This window comes from Sceloporus occidentalis, unplaced genomic scaffold (genome assembly GCF_023333645.1).
Source record: "Sceloporus occidentalis isolate IW3139 unplaced genomic scaffold, rSceOcc1.0.p SCAF_35, whole genome shotgun sequence".
Classification (NCBI taxonomy): Eukaryota; Metazoa; Chordata; class Lepidosauria; order Squamata; family Phrynosomatidae; genus Sceloporus; species Sceloporus occidentalis.
The window spans coordinates 3,172,553-3,196,735 of record NW_028317015.1 but is presented as its reverse complement, the minus strand read 5'-3'; the positions used below and the strand labels follow the sequence as shown (position 1 = coordinate 3,196,735).

The 24,183-nt window shown below is 39.2% G+C and overlaps 1 protein-coding gene across 4 annotated transcripts in view; it reads left to right on the top strand.

Moving 5' to 3' along the window:
* The window catches only part of LOC149297965 (dopamine receptor D2.L), a 32,471-nt gene extending 10,650 nt beyond the window's left edge, over window positions 1–21,821 (top strand). Inside the window, exons 2-8 of one of the 4 annotated variants that reach the window (XM_089487928.1) lie at window positions 2,566–2,675; window positions 13,464–13,600; window positions 14,726–14,907; window positions 15,671–15,763; window positions 20,401–20,406; window positions 20,740–21,079; window positions 21,634–21,821. In XM_089487928.1, coding sequence (XP_089344054.1) covers window positions 2,566–2,675; window positions 13,464–13,600; window positions 14,726–14,907; window positions 15,671–15,763; window positions 20,401–20,406; window positions 20,740–21,079; window positions 21,634–21,821 — 1,056 coding nt within the window. Of the gene's footprint in view, window positions 1–2,565; window positions 2,676–13,463; window positions 13,601–14,725; window positions 14,947–15,670; window positions 15,764–20,400; window positions 20,407–20,725; window positions 21,080–21,633 lie in introns of all 4 variants that reach the window. The other 3 variants (XM_089487929.1, XM_089487930.1, XM_089487931.1) reach the window with 3 other exon arrangements.
* The last annotated feature ends 2,362 nt before the right edge of the window (window positions 21,822–24,183 follow it).

Sequence of the window (24,183 nt, the reverse complement as noted above, 5' to 3'; positions counted from 1 at the left end):
CATGTCCTGGGCGTCGGGCGCTAGACCCCGAATATAGGCCGCACCCCCACTTTAAAGACTTAAAGTGGGGGGGAAAAGTGCGGCCTATATTCGAGCCAATACGGTATTTAGTATTAAATAAAAGAGGACAGTTAGACTACTATGTATGTCTTATAAAATTAATATATCCATACTTTACTCAATCTGCAGTCCAAAATTAAAATAGTTTCAATAATAATTAAAGTGGATCTCTGAATCCTACATTTAGCTGTTTTACCTTATTTCAACAAAATAAATGTATCACCATACATTCAATAGGATTAACCATACTTATTTTTTCTAGACAAGGCAAAATATTATGGTCAACATAATGGATTGCCTTATATTGCAAAATATTGTCAATTTATGTGACATAACGGATTGCCTTACATGTTTTTTTTTATATACGTAGAACATATGACGGCAGGTAAGAACCATTCGGCCCATCTAGTCTGCCCGTTTTTTCTGATGTAGAGCCTTCAACTAGTCCGTAGATTCAGGATATCTCTATGGCTTTCCCATGCATGTTTAAATTCCCTTATTGTTTTAAAACATTTTCATTTTAAAAATGTTCAGCATTTGTTTAACTTCTGTACGTTTAATTATGATAGATAGATAGATAGATACTGGCACCATAGTGCTCTTAATGAAGAAAGAAGGATCTGTATTTTGTGGGTAAAAGAAACACTTTTATAGTATGAGATTTGATGAAATGTTATAGAAAATCAATGCCTTCTGTCTAGTGGTTTATACATTCTTTCATGATTTATAAATGTAAAACTGTTTGCAGCGTCTCAAATCTCTCGTGGTTTATAGAGTTTTTCCACTTAAAAGATGAATGTTTAAGATTTGTCATACTAGCATGACATTAATATAATATTATTTCCATTACACAGGGCTCTGAAACATTGTTGCACATTTTTCAAGGTGAAATGAAACATGTAATTTAGTTCAAAAGATATGGACTCAAGACAGAAAAACGCTGCTTCATAGCCAAATGAGGTCTTCAGGATGCGGGTTATATCAGATAATGTTTTCATGGCATCTGTATCCTTGGAAATCTATTTTCATTGATCTGTAGACAGTGGTGTATGTAGATTGGAAGCCATGCCCAGCTCTAAAGTCCATTCCTCTGTCCTCTCTGCTGAGGAGTAGGATATGATGTCATAACCCAGCACTCTCTGCCTCTTAAGGATGCATATTATTATGTCTTAGGCAATAACTATTTCTTACGACCCAACTTTTATTATAAATACAATTCTTTTTCATTCCAAGAAATACAGCAGTGCCTCTTCTTTGCATAGGACATGTTGGCCTTGTATACAGGGCCGGCCCGACAATGGAGCCGAGTGGGGCAACCGCTCCAGGTGGCACTTTTGAAGGGGCGGCACTTTGCCACCCCAAGCCCTTTTTTTAAAAAAAATTTTAAAGCGAAAGAGAGAAAGGGACGCCCCCCCTCTCTCCTCTGCGGCGAGTCTCCCTGTTCGGTCTCGGTGTCGGCTTGTAATGCTGAGTGCCGGAAGATTACCTAATTTCCGGCGCTCAGCATTACAAGCCGGCACCGAGACCGAACAGGGAGACTCGCCGCAGGACTGCTGAAAGGTAAGTACAAGGGGGGGGTAAGGGAAGATAATAGGGAGGGAGGGAGGGAGAGGAAGGGTAGATAATGGGGGGGGCAGGGACGGAGGGAGAGGACGGGTAGATAAGGGGGGGGCGGCATTTTAAAATTCGCCCCAGGCGGCATTTTGCCTTGGGCCGGCCCTGATTGTATACATTCAGACGTTCTTGGATTTTTTTTTATGATGTCGTAACGCTGCCCACATGACATGATCTGTGCACTTATGGTTCAGACAATGTAATACTTTAATGTTGCGGACAAGCTATGAAATACATTACAAAGATTTGAACTGGGAAAATGAGCAAGCATTCAAGAAAACCATCTACTTTTATGATTTTCACTACATTTTGACGTTTGTTGTAGACAGCTCAGTCTAGGTATACATGTAAGGATAGACCAACATTAATGCACAGACATGGCAAGTCTTTTTAAACCATTTTAAATACACTTAGAAATATACTTTTTATACCACCTGCAATAAAAGTGCATTAACAAATTGTTAACCTCCCATGGATCATATTGACCTTTAATTATGTTTAAATAAATCTACATTACAGAAAGAACAAAAACATGAAACTAAGTGCAGAGGCAGAAACTATTCACTAATAAAAAATATTTCAAATGTCTATTATAAGACCCGTGAGCTTTAATAGGAAAAAAAATAATATATATCTATATATACATTTTATCTTCACATTTTCATCCACCACTGTAAGTCATTCTTTTTTATGGTACGTTACAAAAATTCCATTTATAGCCTGCTGTACCCTTTGTTATCGTTTCACACATCTCTTGGAGCTGTCACTGGTATGAACCTACAGCATAAGCCTCTTGCAGTTTTTCTACTTTTAGAAAGTTAATTCTCGTTCATCAGATACACATCTACACCATTGATTTTCTATTCTAGCCGCTTTCTCTTTGCTTTCTAGGTGGTTGGCGAGTGGAGGTTTAGTCGCATTCACTGTGATATCTTTGTCACCCTTGATGTTATGATGTGTACAGCCAGTATCCTTAATCTCTGTGCCATCAGCATTGACAGGTAAGAAATACCAGAAAAGGCTTGTGTGACTGTAATGACAAAAGGTGTATTCTATACCCCCTTTTAAGAAGCACTCGAGATCTGCCTCAGATCTCAAAAAAACGACTAGCAAATCAAAGACTAGTGCTATCTGACAGATTTAATATTTAAATACGTGCCGGGCTAGAGCGCTTTGAAGACGTAGAATTATTAGTTCCTAATTCAAGTTTAATATGTGAAGGGATATTTTTTTTTTCCACGATTCTGAATATAAAGAAGACCTGCTTATAAAAAAGACTTGTCGTCTCCTCAATCCACATCAACACCTCTAGATGACAAAAAATAAGTTATACAAAAAAAATACAGCACAGACGGTGTTAATGTTGTAAATCGCTATTGTAGCTGGAAATTGGATTTTTAATGGAATATCCTCCTAGCAATACAGAGGCACTTTATCGCTCTCAAAACTCCTGTGTTCCAATGACACGTCTGTCCGCTAATCCAACTTTAACTTTAAAAGGCTAATTGATCATTAGAAAACCCATTTGCGATTATGTTACAGCTAGAAATTTCCTTGTTTCCCATGAAAACAGTTAAGTGACCACAAACTGTTGAACAGTAATGTATATACTGTATAAATGCTATAAGTAAAGCTAATCCATAACTTTCCTCAATGCAGAGCGTTATTAAATTAACCTATATATTAGTATTTACAGACTAAAATAGGAAATCAATATGTATTAGAAATCCAAAATATATGAGCCGTCTTCTTAATTCCCTATTCTCAATGTCCGCATGATAATTTCCCCCTAATAAGCTTATTCTTCCCATTTGTGGCAGCTGACAGGTAGCTGTGGTAAACAGGAAGTAAATGTTAAGGGGACATAACGGCAGGAAATGGATCAGCCATGCCAATTATCCCATATATATAGGCATTTCTGAGATCTTCACAGGATTGGTTCCCCTTCTCCTGGGGGTGTGGCTGTAATAAGAAGGTGGGGCTATGTATGTGCAGGGGCAGAACGAAATCCATCAAGTTCCCAAGTACGGATCTCTGTTTCCTCGAGACACAAAATATACTTTAAACATATACAAAGCTGTAAGGTTGATGGAAAAATGAAATATACACCCTAATAAATTTATTTTGCTATGATAAAAGATGTGAAGGTGACATTTCACATTAATTCTACCCAAGTCACAGCCGAATATATGCATGAGCTAGATTACCCACTGACATTTTAAGCATACGTTATATAAAATGTATCTAATAATAATAATAATAATGTATTGGGTTCTGTAACATTTATCAGAGGCCAGAAAAATATGAAGCGAGACGAATATTTTTAATCATGATTAGATAGCATACTGTGAGAGCATTGATTTCTTTGTTTAGTGGAGCGAGGATGTGATTTCCCTTGTGGAGCGAGTAATACTGGCCAAATGTCACTGTTAGTGAATTGGTTCGCTGTTTTCTTCACAATCAGAAATGTGATAAATCAACCTATCATACAGTCACATTTTGGGTATATTGCTCTTTTAAGCAAAAATAAAAAAAAGATGCATGAGTAATATAAACAAATTGTGGTATGGCTCCTAAGTCATTTTGGACTTTTTTATACCATAAACCAGTGGAATAACACAATTATGCCCCACACACCCATCTATCTTTTTTGTTTGGCCCCACTCGGAGGTGGACAGGTCTGGTGGGCATGGGAGAAATTGGCCCCCAGACGGGCCCATAATTCTTCACACAGGGCCTGTTGGACTGGCTCACTCAAAGAGGCAGGTGCACATGTAAGAAATTGACAGCCCTCCCCTGCCCCCACTCAATGTACAAATATTGTTTTTTTAAATAACCATGCATTGGAATAGGTGACCGCTCCAGTATAAAGTCAGTGTTGGCTATATTAAGAAATAATAAAAGAAATAAACGCAAGGTCGCTATTGTTAATGAAAATAATCTAGTGATGGGATAACAAATGCCTTCAAATAACTGTAAACAATAAATCTTATAATGAATAATTGCTTATTTGCAGTCGATTATTTAGTTATATTTCATTTATGTCCTAATAAAGTTGGGCTCATCTGCACAATTAGTTAAATGCTAAGGAGGCTGTGTTGTTATGTTTGGGGTAAGTTCAGCAGTATGGTTTTGGTATTTTCTCCCAAGTTTAGTAACTTGGAGAACCCAAAAGAGGGATCTTCTTGGCTTGGACATTATGAACCTTCCTGGGGCTATTAGCTTTCTCTAACATGAGCTCGGTTGAAACCAGCACATCTTGGAGACATCACAAAGCCTGCTTTTGCATTTTTCATATTCGAGTAATCAGCCTAGCAAAACGGCAAATAGTGTAGGGTTTAATCAACTTTAATGAATCAAATTATACATAATCAGTTTTTTTTTTATTAACGAGCTACATATTTGCAAATAAAAGTTCAAAATAAATTACATTCTGGATAGTTCTAAATGAAGAGGGGTACAGAACACATGAATCATTAAATACCTGAGCTGCAGCTAACCACATACAGCGATTCTAACAGGCAGGGGGAGCTTGGAGTGTGTAAAAAAGCTTTCCTAAGGAATAATAAGATGATTAAAAAAGGGTAGGTTAGATGGGGGTCAAAATAAAAAGAGGTAGGTGGTGCACAAAATTTGTAATAATATCAAATCTCAAAATAAAGTGCTGCTGATCAATCTAAAGAAACAAATCGCACTGTTTCATTCAAATAAAGCCATACAAAAAAAAACACCAGGTGATCGTGCCCGTCACACCCAATGAGTGTGGAATCTAAAAATGAAAATGATACTACCAACAAGCTTTGATGTCAGATGCTCCAAATGGTTTATCAGGATTTCACATGAAAAGGAAATGGAATAAACAAAAAATAGTGTAATATGTAAAAAAACAAACTATAAGGTAAAAAGCTCACCAAAGCTCATGTATACACATACAGATCGGAGCCGGGAAGCTTTCTTATACCCTGCAGTTAACCCCTTTTTTCATGTGAGATCCTGATATACCATTTGGAGCTTCTGACATCATAGCTTGTTGGTAGTATCATTATTATTTTTAGATTCCACACTCATTGGGTGTGATGGGTGCGGTCACCTGGTGTTTTTTTTTTAGATGGGGGCAGTTTATGTGGCTACTTGTTATGTACAATTTTATGTGTATAAGATTTTTTTCTACTTATTGAAACTTCTTTAAACACTAGAACTTCCTACAATACCTCTACAAAACACTGATAGAAACTGCAACCGCAAGTCAAGTTTGTAACCTAAATGCTACAGAGAATACGTGAGAGTAATCTCTGTCAGCTTCTTTCATCTCTGAGATTATCAACGACTTCCAGAGAAGGTCAAGCAGCATTTGGCTTTACAAATCAAGCATCTGTGTCTATTGAAATCCGGAATTGCAGGTATAACATAAGGCAGCTGACCACCGGAAAATATGACACTATGAGTCTACAGCTAGCACATGAGTGAGCAAACTATAAATTACAAGATTGATAATTGGTAGAAACCACCAACTCAAAAAACACCAAAATGTGTTAACCCTAATCTATCCAAGAAAATGGAAAAAAAAAATACATTAAACAAAATAAAACAAATTAACAAGCATTCTAAATATATCCTGTACATGAAATATATAACAAAAAGCTTTAGGACGTTTACTGTCCTGTTTTCTTACATCTTTATAACTGAATAACATCTTAATATGTGGACCGGGCCCATTTAGATGTTGTGTGGGGCTATTTGCATGGCAACAGGGGTTTGCGAATGGTTTCAACATTTCAAGTCTCGGTTATCACTGCGTGTTATCAAAAGAAAAGCCCAGTGAACGTCTCCTGAGGGAGGTGCTCATTTGGCCTGAATAATAAGTAATAGGTAATGTGAAAGGTTTCTTAAAACGCCCCTCACTGATTTAAATATATATTATACAGGGCCATGCCAGCCCATTCAGTGAGAAAAGCTCACTTGGGTTTGTCCTCAATAATGTATAGTGATCAGAGGAGAGCTGGACTCTCCTGATCTCGGGCATGTAAAGCCAAAGCCCCCTTTGCCATACCCACCATAACTAACACACAAACACGTACTTTAGCACACACTTACTCATCTTGGATCGCACGCATCCCATGTCCAGAGCAGCTTGCACATGGTGCAAAATCATGTAACATGGGACAGCCTGAATTAGTCCTTTGGTGAATAAGATCCGACCCAGGGAGCAATTGTCCCCTTGTGCCTCAAGCCTGCCAGCATTTGTTAGTGATATCAGAAAGTTGAAATATTTAATTCTTGAATAATTTCCATATTCAGTGAACTATTCCAAGGAAGTTGGATCTTAAGGTACTGTTTTTCTCCAGTTTCACTTTTTGGCTTAGCATTTTAGGCTCCCTACCAAAGCTAGTAACATCATCCAGATTCTATGAATTGTAAGAATATAACAGCTGGGCTAATAGTGAATTTTCAACAGAAACGTGTGTTTCGCTTAGTATACTAAATATATAACAATGAGTTTACAATATACATCATTTTTAGGAAGTGCTGACTTCCCTGTTTCAGCTGCAATTCACCCACCTGCTATCTGATCTATCCGCTCCTGTACTGGACAGGATATGCCAAAAAGTGCATATTTGTGCTATTCCTGCATAATGTAGTATTGACAAAGTGGTAGAAATTGGAGGTTCCGGGGGGCATGGTTTGCATGGCGGCCTGATCGGACATGCTTTGCTGGTGCTCCGCGACCTACCAGCTCCATCGCATTCCATCCGCACGAATTAGTGGACTTTTCCACATATTTCATATCCTTTTAACTTCGTCCGTCTATGTCGACTCACCATGTGAGGAAATCGACCAAGGAATTTCTTCGAGCCCAAATCGCGGAAGAAACATCCCGCGCGAGAATCGGGCCTACCGCATGATCAGGATGAGGACTCAGACGCCTCCATGAGCCGCGCTTCGGCATCGCACTCGAGGCTTCCATCTCCTACATTACACTCCCAAGAGGAGCTTACTGACCCCCCCGCAGCAACTTACTTCACACACGATGAAAGCCTTGCTTCGTGAGATGAGAGACCAACTTCGCCAGGACATTCATGAAATTGCCTCTTCCCTGCGGTGAGACTTGGATGGCCTGGGGGATTGGACGGACAACTTGGAACGTCGTATGGAGGAATTTGCGGATGCACATAATGCTCTTGCAGATGGCCAGGTGTCCACGCAGAACGAGCTTGCCCTTCTCTGTAATAAACTTATGGATCTGGAAGATAGATTGCGACGCAATAACATACGCCTTCGGGGAATTCCGGAATCCATTGATCAGCAAGACCTTCACGAATATGTCACGGCCCTTTTTGCCGCTCTCCTTGGAGATACCTTACCTGACGATATTCGACTAGACTGTCTGCATCGAGTTTCCCGCCCGAAGAATCTTCCAGGATCCCCTCCTCGTGATGTTCTGACAAGGGTTCACTTCTTCGACGTCAAACACAAGATCATGCAAGCGGCGCGCAACCAACCTACCTTACCCTCCAGGTTCCATGATGTACAACTCCTGACGGACCTTTCTCAGCTCACACTTCAACTCCGCCGAGCCTTCGCCCCTGTAACGAGCATTCTTCGATCACACCAAATCCGCAACAGGTGGGGGTACCCGGTACGCCTGATAGTATCCCGGAACGGCTCCACTATCGTCCTTGAGTCACCTCAGGATGGACTGGCCCGCGTGAAGTCTTGGGGTCTAGAATCGTCCTCCACAGCGGACCCAGCTCGTGCTTCCACTCCGTTGAAAACCACTTCCACCCCGAAGAAGCTGAGACGGGACTGGTCGACCAAAACCTGAACTGCTGGCGTTCTTCGACGGGTAAGCTCTGGTCGCTTAGCTCTTTTTTTTTTTTTTTTTTTTTCTCGCCTTATTAGCCTACTCGGACTTCCTCGTGCTGCACTGAGTTTTTGTGTTTCTATTTGGGTTTCTTCCTTTTTTTTATTTTTTTTTACACGGTTTTCCTCACTACACCACACACATAAACGTACCCACTAATCCTTTTGGCTGGCTAGCCGTCGTGGGTCTTATCTCCCCAACCTGTTTAGTGCCCCCTCGGTGCTATTTATACTGTTAGCACGGTTTCCTACCGTACGCTGCTCTCGGCCATGAGCCGATTTTTGTTTCTGTTCCACTGGTTACCGTTTTTTATTTACTTTATCGCTACTCTGCAAATACTCTCCATGATATGTCCGCCGTTGTGTATGATAATGCACTGGTCATTTGCGTTCTTTAGGTGGTGGGGTGTCTCTCCCCCGGATCCAGTTATTTCCTTTAGCTTACTTATATTTTTTTCCTGTGACTCTGGCTGGATGTTTTAATCTCTCCCTCTACTCGGTACCATGGCTGACATAACGATTCTCTCTATAAACGCCAAAGGCCTTAATACTCCGCAGAAACGTGCCCTGCTGTGGAATGATGCAAAATCTCTCCAAGCTAGCATTCTCTGTGTTCAGGAAACACATTTAAAAAAATCTCCAAGGCCTCTGTTGTATTCTCCCCACTTCACCACACAGTTTCACTCAATGGCAACATCCAAAACAGCCAGAGTCTCTATTTTAATTTCCAACCGTCTTGCTTTCTCTCTGATACACAAACATGTGGATCCGCGGGGCAGATACCTAATATTGGTTTGTAAGCTTAATGCTACTGTTTACACTTTAGCTTCTTTCTACACTCCCAACACATCGCAGCTTAGTTTTTTCCGCACGTTTTTGGGGAAGTTGGACACCTGTAAACAAGGCCGGGTGGTCCTTTGTGGTGACCTCAATACTGCTCTCTCCCCGACACTAGACTGCACCTTACAAAGCAACACTACTCATGACAAGCACAAACTTAAACTTGGGTCAGACATGTCCTTTTTGACTCATTCCCATCAACTCTTTGATACGTGGAGGGTCCTGCACCCCTCGGAAAGGGATTACACTTTTTTTTCGGCCCCACATAATACTTATTCCCGTATTGATTACATCCTTTTGGACAAACACACACACTGCAATCTGTATCATCTTGTACTATAGGGACCATTTCCTGGTCCGACCATGCCCCTGTCTTGCTCGGCCTCAAAATTGATTCCCCTTTCATAGGCCGCGGCTCCTGGCGTATGAATGACTCCCTCCTACACAATGACGACCACAGGTCACAGATCCACTCACACTTGACACAATATTTTCAGGATAATGCCCTCCCTGACACTCCTATCGAGACCTTATGGAACGCTCACAAAGCGGTCCTGCGGGGTAGGCTTATTAGCCTGGCCTCCTATGTTAAGAAGCAACGGTCTGATTCGAAACTCCTCTTATTGAGGAAACTATATGATCTAAATATGCTCAATAAGTCCCACACAACGGATTCCCTCACGCGCGACATCACACGTATCAAACTACAGCTATCGGAACTTAATGCACAAGCTACAGCCCACATGCTCCTTCGCATTAAGCAAAAATTCTATGCTAAGGGCAACAAGGTCGACACTCTGTTAGCACGTAAACTTCGTCATACCACGGCTATTTCTAGACCGCATTACATTACCGCACCCTCTGGTCTGCATGTTAGTAATCCCTTTCAAATGACGGAAGTTTTTGCATCCTATTATGCCAAGTTATACAATTTACAGAACGACACATCTCTACATCAACCTTCTCCCGCTGACATTGCCTCCTACCTAGCCCCTGTCCCCTTACCCTCTCTCCCACAGAATGGCTTTGCCTCTCTGGCGGCACCAATAGAATTGGGTGAGGTTGAGAGAGCGGTGGCTCAGCTTAAAAAGAACTCAGCACCGGGTCCGGATGGTTACACTGCTACTTACTATCGTACCTTTTTGCCCATACTGGGCCCTCATTTACTTTCCTTATTTCGCTCTTACATGGCTTCTGGCACTGTCCCCTATGAGAATTTAACAGCGCACATAGTTACCCTACCAAAGCCCGGTAAACCCCTGGATGTTTGTTCCAGTTATAGGCCTATCTCCCTCCTTAATAACGACATAAAAATATATGCCAAAATCTTAGCTAACCGTCTTTCACCCATTCTACCATCGCTCCTCCATCCCGATCAAGTTGGCTTTGTCACAGGCAGGCAACCCTTGGACAACATCCGTAAGTTTATTAATGTTTTATGGGAAGCCAACAGGAAAAAACTTCCGGGTTTGTTCTTATCATATGATGCGGAAAAAGCCTTTGACAGGCTACATTGGAAGTTCCTCGAACTTACCATGTCCAAATTAAATTTTCCCCCTGGATTTATACGAGCGGCCATGGCACTTTATTCTTCTCCCTCTGCCCGCATCTCCATGCTGGGTTTCCTGTCCTCTCCGTTTGATATCTCGAACGGCACACGTCAGGGATGCCCCTTATCCCCTCTACTCTATATTTTAGCTTTAGAGCCTTTGGCAGCTTCCATCCGCTCTGACCCATTGATTACGGGATTTCCCATCCCCAACCACTCCCAATGTGTCTTGGGTCTTTTCGCAGATGATATTTTGGTCTCTCTTACTTCTCCTTCCCGATCTCTGCACGCTCTGCAACATCACCTATCTCGATATTCTCATGTCTCCTACCATAAGATATGACTTCACATGGCAACGTTCCCACATCTCTTACTTGGGAATCAAGCTATCCAAATGTATCATCACATAAACAATCTCAATATTTTAGCTACCTGGAAGAGTGTTAGGGCGGACATTCTTAGGTGGCAGAAGTATGAACTTTCTTGGTTGGGTCGTGTGAACGCCCTTAAGATGACAGCCCTCCCCAAACTTCTCTATGTTTTCCGTACTGTCCCTGTACACCCCCCGACTAATCTATTGACCACAATTCAAAAGTTTTTTATGCACTTCACCAAAGTGAAAACCACCTCCAGGGTGGCTGCTCGTACTCGAGTAGTCCCCAGACTACGGGCTTGGGGCTTCCACATGTCCCCTCTTACTATTCGGCCTGTGTTCTCTTACACATTTTATCATTTTATGCACGCACCAACTCTCCGCTATACTATCTCCCTACACTTTAGACCAACTCCTTTGGGTGCGGGGCCCTTCACGTCCCTCTTTGCCGGCTTTATCACCTACGACCTCCTTTATTTTTGATACTTGGGACGCCGTCTCCAAACACCTGCCCTCCTTGACCAAACTTACCTTTCTCACACCACTCCGCTCTCTCGAATTATTGATCCCTGGCCTTAGCCTGGCCCACTGGCTCCGGCCCACCCTCCAGGTTTTGGGTGACCTTTATGGTGGCCGCGACCTGCACCCTTTCTCACATCTTACATCTCACCATGGCCTTCCACACCACGATTTCTATAAATACCTCCAGATCCGTCACCTTCTCAACTCCTCGTCTTGTTCTCTAACCCAACATACACAGCCACTTCGTCCTATCCTATCACTGTGCGCAGTCGCTCCTCAATGTAAGGGTGCCATTTCGTTTTGGTATTCTCTTCTATTGCATCGTTTTTATGCCCATAAGCTTCCCCATATGGTGGCGTGGGAGAGAGAATTACACCTACAGTTGCCACATGAGTCCTGGCTTGAGGCGGAGGACATGATGAGGGGTGTTTCGTATTGCACAAATCACCTTGAGCTTCAAAAGAAAATCAGCTGCAGGTGGTATCTTACCCCAGCTCGCCTATGTCATCCCTGGCCACTCTAAACTTTGCTGGAGGGGATGTGGACTCGTGGGTTCTATGATCCATATGTGGTGGAGTTGCCCGATAATACAGCCCCTGTGGAAACAAATATTTTCCCTTTTCCCGCTATTGTGTCAGATTAATTTGCACTTTCTTCCTGAACTTGCCCTCCTTCACATGTTCGATGATCCCCTCCCCCTCTCACGTACGGAAACTGGTTATCCATGTTTTTCTGGCTGTTAAATTGTGTATAGCTAAAAAAATGGAAGGCATCGTCCCCACCTTCTCTTTTGGAAGTCATTTCCACTTTGGAGAAACACAGGATCATGGAAAAGATGTCGCATACGGCAAATCATACACCTCATCTTTATGACCGGGTATGGTCTTCCTGGGTGTGCAGCTCCGTCTACTCCACACATTTTCCTTAACCGCTTCCCAACTTGGCGTAATTGTTGATATACCATTTCTAGTGCTTTTTATTTTGCTTTATGTCCTCTTTTTTTTTTTTACTACACCACTGAACGCATTACTACAGAGTGCGATACATTTTGTTTTATTTGGTTCTTTTATTATAGTTCGGTTCACAACCTTGCCTTTTTATGTAAAAACCAGACCAATTATTGTAATTCATTACGCAACTGTATTATTCTGCCTCCACTATGTGTTCTCTCCGACATGTTCGGTGTGTCGACGAATGTGAGGCTCTATCTTGGGCAGTCTTTGACTCCTACAAAGACCATCGTGGATCTGTATTTCTATGTTCCTTATCTTCTATCCTGATATGATGTACTCCATTTGCTGGTTGCGTATGTTCTTAATGTGATACTGTATTCATATCTTTGGTCCTCAATAAACTTTTATTTACAAAAAAAAGAAATTGGAGGTTCCTGTAAATAAAAAATTTAGAAACATAAATTATGTATTAACTGTAGAGAGTCAGAAGAAAATCCACACTGCCGCTTAATAATCTGCCATGGTAATTAATACCGCATAAATTTTCACTAAGCATTTGAACTGCTTTACAAGTTGATATGTTGATACATCATTAAACTCATTGCACACACATTGGTGCACATTATTTTTATATTACGTATTATAGACAAAAATAAAACATATGTTAGCAAAAACATCTTGTTTATTTCAGGTACACAGCTGTGGCAATGCCAATGCTCTACAACACCCGCTACAGTTCCAAACGTAGAGTGACGGTTATGATTTCCGTAGTATGGGTCCTGTCTTTTGCCATCTCTTGTCCTCTTATGTTTGGTCTGAACAATACAGGTAATTATTATGTATTGTGTAAGTGGAGTAGACGTACAATGCAGAGAAACCCAACATTTTTGTGTTGATTCTTTTTTGTAATGTACTAATCAGAGTCTGATTTGATAGAAGGGACACAAAACTTTTGATTTGAGTTATGGTTTTATGTTATGTTATTAAGGGAGACTAAATGTTAATCTAAAGATGCAGCTGCACAGTGCCCAACCGCCGTCAGGGGTCCGTAGATGTTCCATTTACAAATTCAAAGGCCCCCGGCAAATACTTGGATCTTATTATAGATTCCTCCTCCTTAAGGCAGAAATGGTTGTGGTAATTTGTGTTAATTTACCTATAGGAACATTCCCTAGTTGGCACTTATTGAAACAGAGTTCCTTAATATGACATTTAATCCTGGTGTTGTGGTTTAACGCATGGTAAGGTGGCAGGACAGATAAGGTAAGTGAATGTCTTGCCCCTGCTCCACCTCTTACTACTTCCCCAATGAAGGTGCCCCACCTTGATTACCCTAAATGGTGGGGGCTGTAGGTTTTTTATTGCATTCCTCTTAATGAAAGGCTATGCACCATAAGTGGAGAGTTTAAAAAGTGGTCTTGTCACTGCACCACCAAGTGGAATGATATAACAGCAGGACCTTTTATTGGTTATTATTGTGAAAAACGACAAAATAAAAGATAAAATATAGGCAGTAGACAATATGTGGATGAAACAATTGACTAAATCCGGTATAATATTTGAGAGTAAGGAAACATATATGAGCATACATGAGATGAGTAGATGTCCAGCAGTAGGGTTAACTGGTATTTACATTATAGCGAGTGAGCCCATTTTGCTACTATTTAAAAAAAATAAAAAATGATGACTTTCTAAAAGTGGAATTGATAACAGCCAAATGTTATGACTTTCTAAAAGTGGAATTGATAACAAAGCTCAAAGGTGTCCGTGCCAGAATGTAGCCCTTATAATCTGTACGTTTCAAAAGAGCTCATCTGGGAGCTTGTCCAATGCCATGTATTCCGTAGAGTTGGGAATTTGTGCTAGCAGTTGCATTTCAGCCTTTTTTGTTTTCTTGCTCTCAAGATGTAATGTTGGAAAAAATATGAAGCTGTGGCTCTGTTTGTCTTTCAGATTCCTTGGAGTGTGTCATTAAAAACCCAGCATTTGTCATCTATTCATCTGTTGTTTCCTTCTATGTACCATTTATTGTCACACTCCTGGTCTATGTCCAGATTTATATTGTACTACAGAAGCGCAGGAAGAGGGTCAACACCAAACGCAACAGTCACGGTTTGGATAAAGATGGACATAAGGTAATATTAAAAACACATGAAGAGAGAGATCAAAACGTGGTTCAAGCCACATTTTAATGAGGCATGCTCACCTTTTATATTTGTTTTTTATTACCTATAATTAATTTGCTTTATATGATATACAGTATAATAATGGACCTATCCATAGCATAGTAAACAACTCCATCACAATACTTTGTAAAATGAATTCTGTTCATTCTGTCTTTTTCCTTTTTTTTTTTGCATTTTCCTTGCAAATATTCTCCTTGTTTGTGAGAGGTGCAGAAAGTTTTCATATTTGAATTTCCACCCAGTTCTTTGTATGTTTTGCCCATAATATAGGCGGCATGTCTTTAGACTAAATAGGAAAACCATTGGGGAAATCGCATAGTATCCTCAACTTGTTTGTTTATTTTTTTCCCTCTCATACACTTCCCTTCTTCCTTTTTTTCTTTTCCACATATTACAGGGCAACACTTTACATGTTCTGATGAGCAACGTGTCAAATGTATACATGTCCTGGAAAAAAGACTGATTTATTCACATCAGAAGCAGAAACATGTATACTTTTTACCAAAACACTTTGTCCTTTCCTATTCATAACATTGGGTATATTATGTACAGGGAATGCACACTGTGGGGCTCAAGCAGTAATGTTTTATATTAACCTCACAATACTTATCTCGCAGAACTGCATTGCCCTGTTATAATGTTTTAGCTCATGCACTGCTTTTATAGATGAAGCAACTGGTATTGTTTTGGGTAATTGGTTTCTAATTCTCAGGACAAATGCACTCACCCAGAAGATGTGAAGCTGTGTGCTGTCTTTGTAAAATCCAATGGGAATTTTCCAGCTAATAAAAAGAAAGTGGTAAGTGTTTTAATAAGGTGATACATTTAAAATGATCTGCTGAATATTCAGGGCAGCAACGAAAATGTGACATTTTGAAACATAATACATTTTTGACAAATCCCAGAATTGTTTATTTTGATCTAAAAAGATAACCCATTGGTATATTTTTGTCCAAAATGACCCTGGGAACCTAATTAGGTAAATATGGATAAAATTTCATTTAGCATATTTAATCAGGACATATCTAATTTGGTTGGACACTAAAGACACACAAAGTCTCCTTCCCTTGCTCTTCCCTTACATTCTCTTCTCACTTCCCTTTTGTCTCATTTATTCCATGCTTTTCCTATCTCCCCTACCATTCCTTTCCATTCCTTCCTTCAAACACAAGCTAAGGTATAAGGGGACATCATTTTGCTCTGGATACATCACCCCTCCCTATCCACTCGGTTCATAATGGGATAAATGCATGTTGTGTGGGGGGCACACATTTTGGAGCATTTTGCTGTAATGCACAAATATGAATGAGAGGGTAAAAGTCACACAATGACAAAAAAAAACTTGAGGAACCATCTGCATGAACCAATAATATTGGTCTGTGGACTTTAAATATGATATGCAGTAACTGCTCCACATTATTGACCCAGGAGGTGAATATCCACTGTCAGCTGATTTATTAGTACTGTCTAATATATTGAATAGAGTAATGAAGTAGAAGTTGTAGATCTTTAACATTGTAACTATCCAATATTTATAAATCTTCTTTTTATTTTTTCGTGAAAATGTTCAACTCTCCGCAAACTCCTTTAGTGATTATCCCAGAGCATGTTCACTTAAGGGAGAGTTGTTAGGACAGATTGCAAACGTCTTCTGGTTTTAATTTTCTGACATGAATATACGTTATAAAGGTCCAACCTCAGTCCGCATCTGCTGCAAGAAGAGCTTGGCTGGTCCTTTATAATGCATGATGACATCATTACCCTCACCCAGTGAATTATGCGTTGTGTAAGACCTGTTCAGCCCTTCTTGCTGAGTGAGTGGAACCCACAACTCAAACTCTCACTTTAGCAACGTAACTCAAAAGTGTTAAAGGGGAAATGTCTGTATTTAATGACAATTGAGATGGGGGTCAAAAGAAAAGTGTTCTACTGTTTTGGATAAATTATATTGCAATTAACTTGTGTTTAGTAGTGCTTTCATTTCAGTCATTTTGAAATGGCCCTTAGTCTGAAAAAGTTTTAGTACTACTGTTCTGCATTGTTATTCCAAATGGTGTCACATTTGTCCTTGTTACATTTTATATTTGCCACTATAATGACTACATACCACCAACTCAGTGTTAACTGCTTAACACTCCTATAGAGATCAGGAAGTCTTTTGGCTGGGATCTCTGATTGCGCTCCCTGCTAAAATCTTTGATTGCTGTCACTGCTGGGATCTCTGGTTGCTCTTTGGCACTCATTGCGATCAGCAATACAAGGCTATGAAGCCTGCTTGCTGATCACAGTGTAATCAGCGCAGGGGAGATTGGAGGGAAAAGACTGTGAAACTAAGTTTCTATATCTAAAAATAATACACTACAAGGTAATATGTTGGGGATAGATGTGGTCCTCTAGGACATAAACAGATTACATATGCAGGGTCTTCCTGTAATCAAGGGATGCAACCAAACATAAATTGAGTTGTTGTTGAGTTATAATTGTTGTATTATGTTTTAGTATAGGGTTTTTTTTAATTTTTTTTTACATATTGTCAATAATAATTATTTTGTTTTATGTGTTTCACAAGAAAGCTAGGTGTCTTGATTAAACCAACATATAGTAAAAATGCCAAAAAGACATTACGTCATTACGTAATTACAGTATAAAAAAAACCCCTATCCCTGAAGGGGTTAAGGCCTGATTACTTTGATAGTATTGGGTATTTTTCCTTTTTAAACAGTCATTGCTTTGCTTTGCACTGAGCATCCTTACTGCCTCTTCATCACTGGCTATCCACAGGAGTTGAGTGACGTGTCTGGGATATTATTTGATTTAGAGCCAGGCTATAAATCATGTAAACTGTAAACTTTAATATTATTTGTAATTGCAAGATGCACTTACTTCAGTCTTTTGTACAAAAATGCCTTGCCTTTCATGTAATAATATGCAACTCCAGAATGTAAAGGCATTTGTGTGAGAAGTTATTGCAGCAAATTAATAAATATTGCCTTAAAAGGCTGTTGAAATATAATGGTCCCTCACTACATTTTATTACAATTTTTGGTTCAATGAAATCTTACCCTTGTAGGCGATGAGCACTTTCGTAGAGCACCATGAGGTCTATTCACTTAACAGCGAGTGTGAATTAAAAAAAACCAAATGTTACAAAAAAATCAGCTCCTCTTGATGGCAGTGGATTGAAACATGGCTGACGGATGAGAGGGTTTATGTATATACTCCTGTGCTTCAATGGCCCCAAATGCTTAGATGATGCATTATATCTACCATTCACTATAATGGAATTCTATTACATCTGTTAAACTTTAATCTCCTCGCCTGCAATTCAGAAAATTTCAGCACTGTGTATTAAGAAAGAAAATGCTTCATTTCATATAATTTCCTTGGTGACTGCTTCATCTCCTCTGTTTTTTTCTTAGCCTACTTTTTTAAAATAATCAATTAAACATATTTTACATTAGCAGTGGAAAAATATGCCTTAGAGGAATGGCTTAAAGACGTGACATTTTACTTCTATAATTTGAAATAAGTAATCAAAATCTTCATCCAAGACTTGCTTCTCTCTGCATATGGAATGCTAAATAAGGAATAATGAATAACATTTTCTGTGTGGTAAAATACCGGATTAAGCATGTAATGGCAGTTTAAAAATAATAGTTTCTCTAAATGCTTTAAACGTTTTAAAATGTTTTCATATATGTTGCTATCCCAGCAGGTCTCACAATGCAAATCTATCCTTTTTTATACCAAAAATAATAAATGAATAACCTGTGACTGGGCAGCCTTTTAATCTCTGTGTTTGGAAAGTGGAGTTTAGCTCTGAGCCTTTGACATTTACCAAACCTCCTCATTAGCCATGCCTCCTCCTCGTGTAAAGCCCCAAACCCCTTGGCTTACATATGGAGAGGTAAGGGAAGAAGTATCAGGCAGCAGCTTTCAGATACGCACATTTATTTTTATGTATGACAACATTATTTCCACTTTACTATCAATTGACTTCCTTTTGGGATCAAACGGATTCTACATTCTGCATGGCTATACTTTTCATAATTTCCCAACTACCACTAGCAATATTTTCTCTCGCCCGAGTGACATTAAGCTGTCGTCAAAGAAGTATCCTTAAAAGGACCATTGTCATCACAGCTTTTACCGGAACTAGATTTATTAAATAAAATGACCTATAGCTTATGCTATAGCTTGTTTTCTCAGTCAGTGTATTTCTTTTGAATTAAATGTTTAACTCATGGAAGCTGAGAGTTAGCTCTCAGTGTCAGCTTCACTATATGTTTCATTTCTTGTCCTGAAGTTTTCTCTACCTTCTCTTTACAATGTCCTGAACCACTCCACAACAACCGCCAATTTAAGAATAAATGAGAAAGCATGTTATGGGAATGAAAAACCATTAGATCACGAGAAAAGAAAATTAATACACCCATATTTTCTGGGTTTCACCTAAAGTATCTAAGTAAAGTTTAACTTGGGCTCATCCCACTCCTGTGCATGGCTGCTCCCTAATCACAAATCCCATTCCTGTTTCTTATATGGAGCATTAGAGGAAGAGCTCCGGCAACTCAACATTGGGTATGATGATACCTTGACCCATGGTATACACATAAGGTATTTTTACATATGTATATAAATTGAATATTTTTTCTGAAATTTATAATCAAATTACAGTTGCAGAACTAAAGAATGTATGATTTGTAAAAAAAAAAAACAAAAAAAAAAAACAACCAAAAAAACCCTGCTTAATAGCATGTCTCATACCATGTTGGTAACGTGTAAAATCTGGAGGGTACACGTAAAGCAAAAACCTACAATAAGAGATTCTGTTGCAATAAGAGATTCTGGTGCTCTATCAACAAACGTGAAGAAATAGTTGTGATTCTTAAAGACACATTTTTAGCCAAGTAAATATAACATAAGGCTATTCTATCAAACAGTAAGTTTACCTGAGCTGTTTGTGTTTTTAAAATCACCACAGTGAAAACTCAAGATCAAGCTTCATAGCTGAGAGCTTTAATTTAACATTGATTTTTACAGGCTCAGGGTGCAGACGAATTGGCCAAGTCCAATTACCAAATCAGTTGAGATAGTGATTGTTTTCACAAATATCTGCTTTGCTTTTTTTTGGATTTTCAGCCAACAGTGATAAGTCAAGGAATTAAATCAAGTAAATAGAGACCTCCGAACAGCTCAGGGTTCAGTACAGTTTAATTTATCAGAACCACGTAATTACATTTTAAGCAGACTGGGAGCCTGTAACATTGATTAACCTTAACAGTCTCCAGTGTATCTGCATGTCACCATCATTTCTAGATATTCTCTTAAATCTATCCATCTAGGATCAGCTAGAGAGCTACATCTGCAAGACAGGCTGAGCTAACTCTGTAAAATACACAGTGGGGATTTTTCTCAATGATCTAACTGTGCATTATGTAGAGTCAGGTCAACCCTTCTTGTAGGAGAAACTCACAGAAGCTGCTCCTTTATCGTACAGTCAAATGTTCAACATAGCTGCCAGTTTAGTGTCCTATTGCATTCTGTTACAGTGCCTCAACAATGTGGACCCTTCTTGGAGCTATACCTAAAATTATTTCTTGACTTTTTTCTTATATCATGTCACTCTTCTTGGATTAGATTGTACTTGTACTATCAATAGAATTGTTCATTTACTTAACTCATTATTTCATTGATGAGCAAGATTGTCTTTTGTATTCCATAAAATTTGTTTGCATATTTACTTGTTTTTTTTCAATTCCATATTTGATTCTTGTCCAGGAGGCTGGAACCCACCCAGAGGAGATGGATGTGGAGATGATGTCAAGCACATCTCCACCAGAAAAATCAAAACACAAGTCAGCTTCTCCCAACCATCAACAGCTAGATGTTCCGGTGGCTTCTGACCCATGCAACAATATCAACTTACCTTCTCCGGCTGAGAGTCCGCACAAGGCAGAAAAGAACGGGCAGCCAAAAGACACTGCAAAGCCAACTAAGGCATTTGAAATCCAATCAATGCCAAATGGGAAAACAAGGACATCCCTTAAAACTTTAAGTAAGAGAAAATTATCACAACAAAAGGAAAAGAAAGCCACACAGATGTTAGCCATTGTGCTAGGTAAGCCAAGTCCTTACTGTTGTGCTAAAGTAATTGCTTTTCCTATCTATAGAAATTGCAAGGTGACATTTACATTTATTGATAGACAAGGCTCTGTCCATATCTAGATGGCACTTGGGTCTTATGCAATTATAAACTTATGGCCCCGTGTCTGCACTTTTACATTTAATTCACAAAACTGGGGTCGCATTGAACATTCATAACTATAAACCAGGCTACTAGAGACACCTCCCAACATAAAATGGGGTATCTACAGTAACTTATGTTTCCTTATAGATACTTCTTCTATGGTTGAATCTGCATCTTAAAGCAACAGAGATGTATGTTGACAGGGTGAAAAAGGAAAATGAATGTGTTTTGAAAAACCTTTTCCAGTAAACTGCTATGAGATGTGCATATCATATACATGCATTTTCTATAAAGCACCTTTATTTTAATGTTTTATTATTTGATAGCATAAAGCGTGATTGGTGTGTTTTTGTAAAAAACTAAAAGTAAACAAGGAGGTGTTAGATAATATATTTTCAATAATATATATTTTTTATCTCTTTCAGGTGTATTCATTATATGCTGGCTTCCATTCTTTATTACCCACATCTTAAATATACATTGCAATATACCACTGACCATGTATAACGCTTTCACCTGGCTTGGTTATGTCAACAGTGCAGTCAACCCAATTATTTATACAACATTCAACATTGAATTCAGAAAGGCCTTCATAAAAATTCTGCACTGCTAAAATATATACTGTCTTCTGGGATAACGAAAACGTTGAACTGAAACAGGAAAACACTGCTTTCCTTTGTGCTAATCCATGTAGAATGCCACGCTCACACTCCTGTAGCAGCCGGACACAGTACGTGTTTGGTAAATGAGCAGTAGGAGGTCATCATATCCATTGGAGATCAGCGGCAATCAGTATTCAGGAACATTGTAACCGCCATTCCAAAGAAATGGATTGTGGACACGTGTCATACCTTACTACCAAGGCAGCTATAGGAATTGGTGAGGTGAGTCTTAGAGGTATAAGGACTTGCTTCCAACCCACTTTCACAAGAGAAAAATGGGATTCAGCTTTTGCTGAATGTATAGAGAAATTATTTGCAGTTTCGCCAAAGACAGTGCCATTTTCATCTCTTCTTCCCAAAGCAGAAGGGATGAAACCTACTATTTACAGGGACTATGCTCTGAATCAGGGCACTGGGGCTATTTTTCTTGAAATGCAAAACCCTCCACAAGTTGTGACTGCGTGTTTCTTGGGCTCTTCTTGCTCTGGTGGTGAGCTCCAGCATTCTGGGTGGTGAGGTGTTCCTAAGCAATGTTTAATGCAACTTGGAGAACAATGCAGAATTATCATTATATTAAAAAAAAGTGTGTATATATACATGAAGAATAATATGAAAGAAGCCCAAAGCCAAAAAAATATATATAGATATTAAACCTGTCTTGCATGTGTGGTACATATAAAATCAGCGTTGTCACACCATGTCCTATCAAGGAATATAACACGTACCACTCTTCATAACATGGACCTGTTCCTGCTACGGAGTCTGGACCTAGAATGCCTTGGCAATTAATTTCACATCAATGAAAGTATTGTCAAATTTAAAGTCTAATGGCATTTTTCTCTATTGTAATTGCTTAAGAAACACTGAAGAGTTGGCAACGCCTTGTAGCTTCTGCTTTTTTCCAGTTGTATTGGCTAAAACAATTGTTTCTAAATGTGCCATTATGCTTACAGTGTATTTCAAATAATGATTCATTTGTTCAAACAGCCTTTATTAAAGCACTTTACAAATTATGCTTAATATTTTTTCATGAGCCAGTTGGTTAGCTCAAAGGGTATATGATATGTATTCACACTGAAATGTGGTATAAAATGTTGGGAAGCTTTTAAATTGAGTATATAACAAAAAGATGGAGACTGTTCAACAATATCTTCAAAGAATAATACATGAATTGGATACTTTTTCTTCTCTATACACTAAAAAACGAGGCAGAAATTATGAGTTTGATACCCAAATTTACTATGGCCAATTTGCAATTGCAGAAATCTACACTTAAATGTAATACAGTCACCTGCAGGAGAGCAAAGTTGATATGACTTAAAAAAAAAACAAAAAAACCTGCAACCTGCTGGTTCATATTCTAGCTATACTATACCTCTTCCTTGCTGTCTCCTACTTAAAATGCATTTCTGTAATCGGAGCTGTGTTTACTTTAGGCACTGCCGTAGTCCTAATCCAGAGCAGTGCCACAAGTTACCCATTTGTACCCTTTTTGCTTTATGATGTCATATCCCAGCACTCCATCTTTTAAGGGCATGGCACAGTACTCCATAGTGTTGGAGGTTGGTCGGGCAGATCTGTGATCTCTCTTTTAACCAGCCAGTGGAACTACAGAGAGCCTGATTGCCCAAAAGTGTGATTGGCTCCCTGTTATGGAGCAGGGGGGCTGCTGCCACCCTAGGCCAGAATACACCATTGCCCCTAGTCACGAATATTGTTTACCTTGTAGAGAATACAGCAACCAATAACGTATTAATACAAATCTAATCTTGTTTAGCAACCAATAAAATTTCACCTTGATACTACCCATAAAAATTAAACACAATATATGAGCTCTCTATAATGGTTCCCGTTGTACCTTAGGTGTAATAAACTAGAAATTGCTGACTGAAATTCTAAGACACCTATATACTAAATCTCAAACAGTATCTCTCATTGGAGACAAATCTCTCCCACTTTTCAAACCTTAATATGCATCCTTTAGAATAAAGAGAATTCCAAATCTTTTCGGTAAGAGAATCAGACTCTGCAGAATCAAATTAAATGTAGCTCCGACTATATTAGTTGAAAATGCTCTTATTGGACATATTGGTTGAATAAAGCAGGCGATGGTTGCATTATTGGAAACTGCTTTGTGAATCGTTGCCATTTTTGCCATTCAGTGTTTAGAACAACTTTGCAAATCCTGCAGGAGTTCTGTGAATGTTGTTAATACATTGCATAACGAAGAATGGCTCATGTCACTGCTCAGTGTCATATTAAACATCATTGAATGATCACAGTTCTGTTGTGTTTGTGTATCTGTCCACAAGC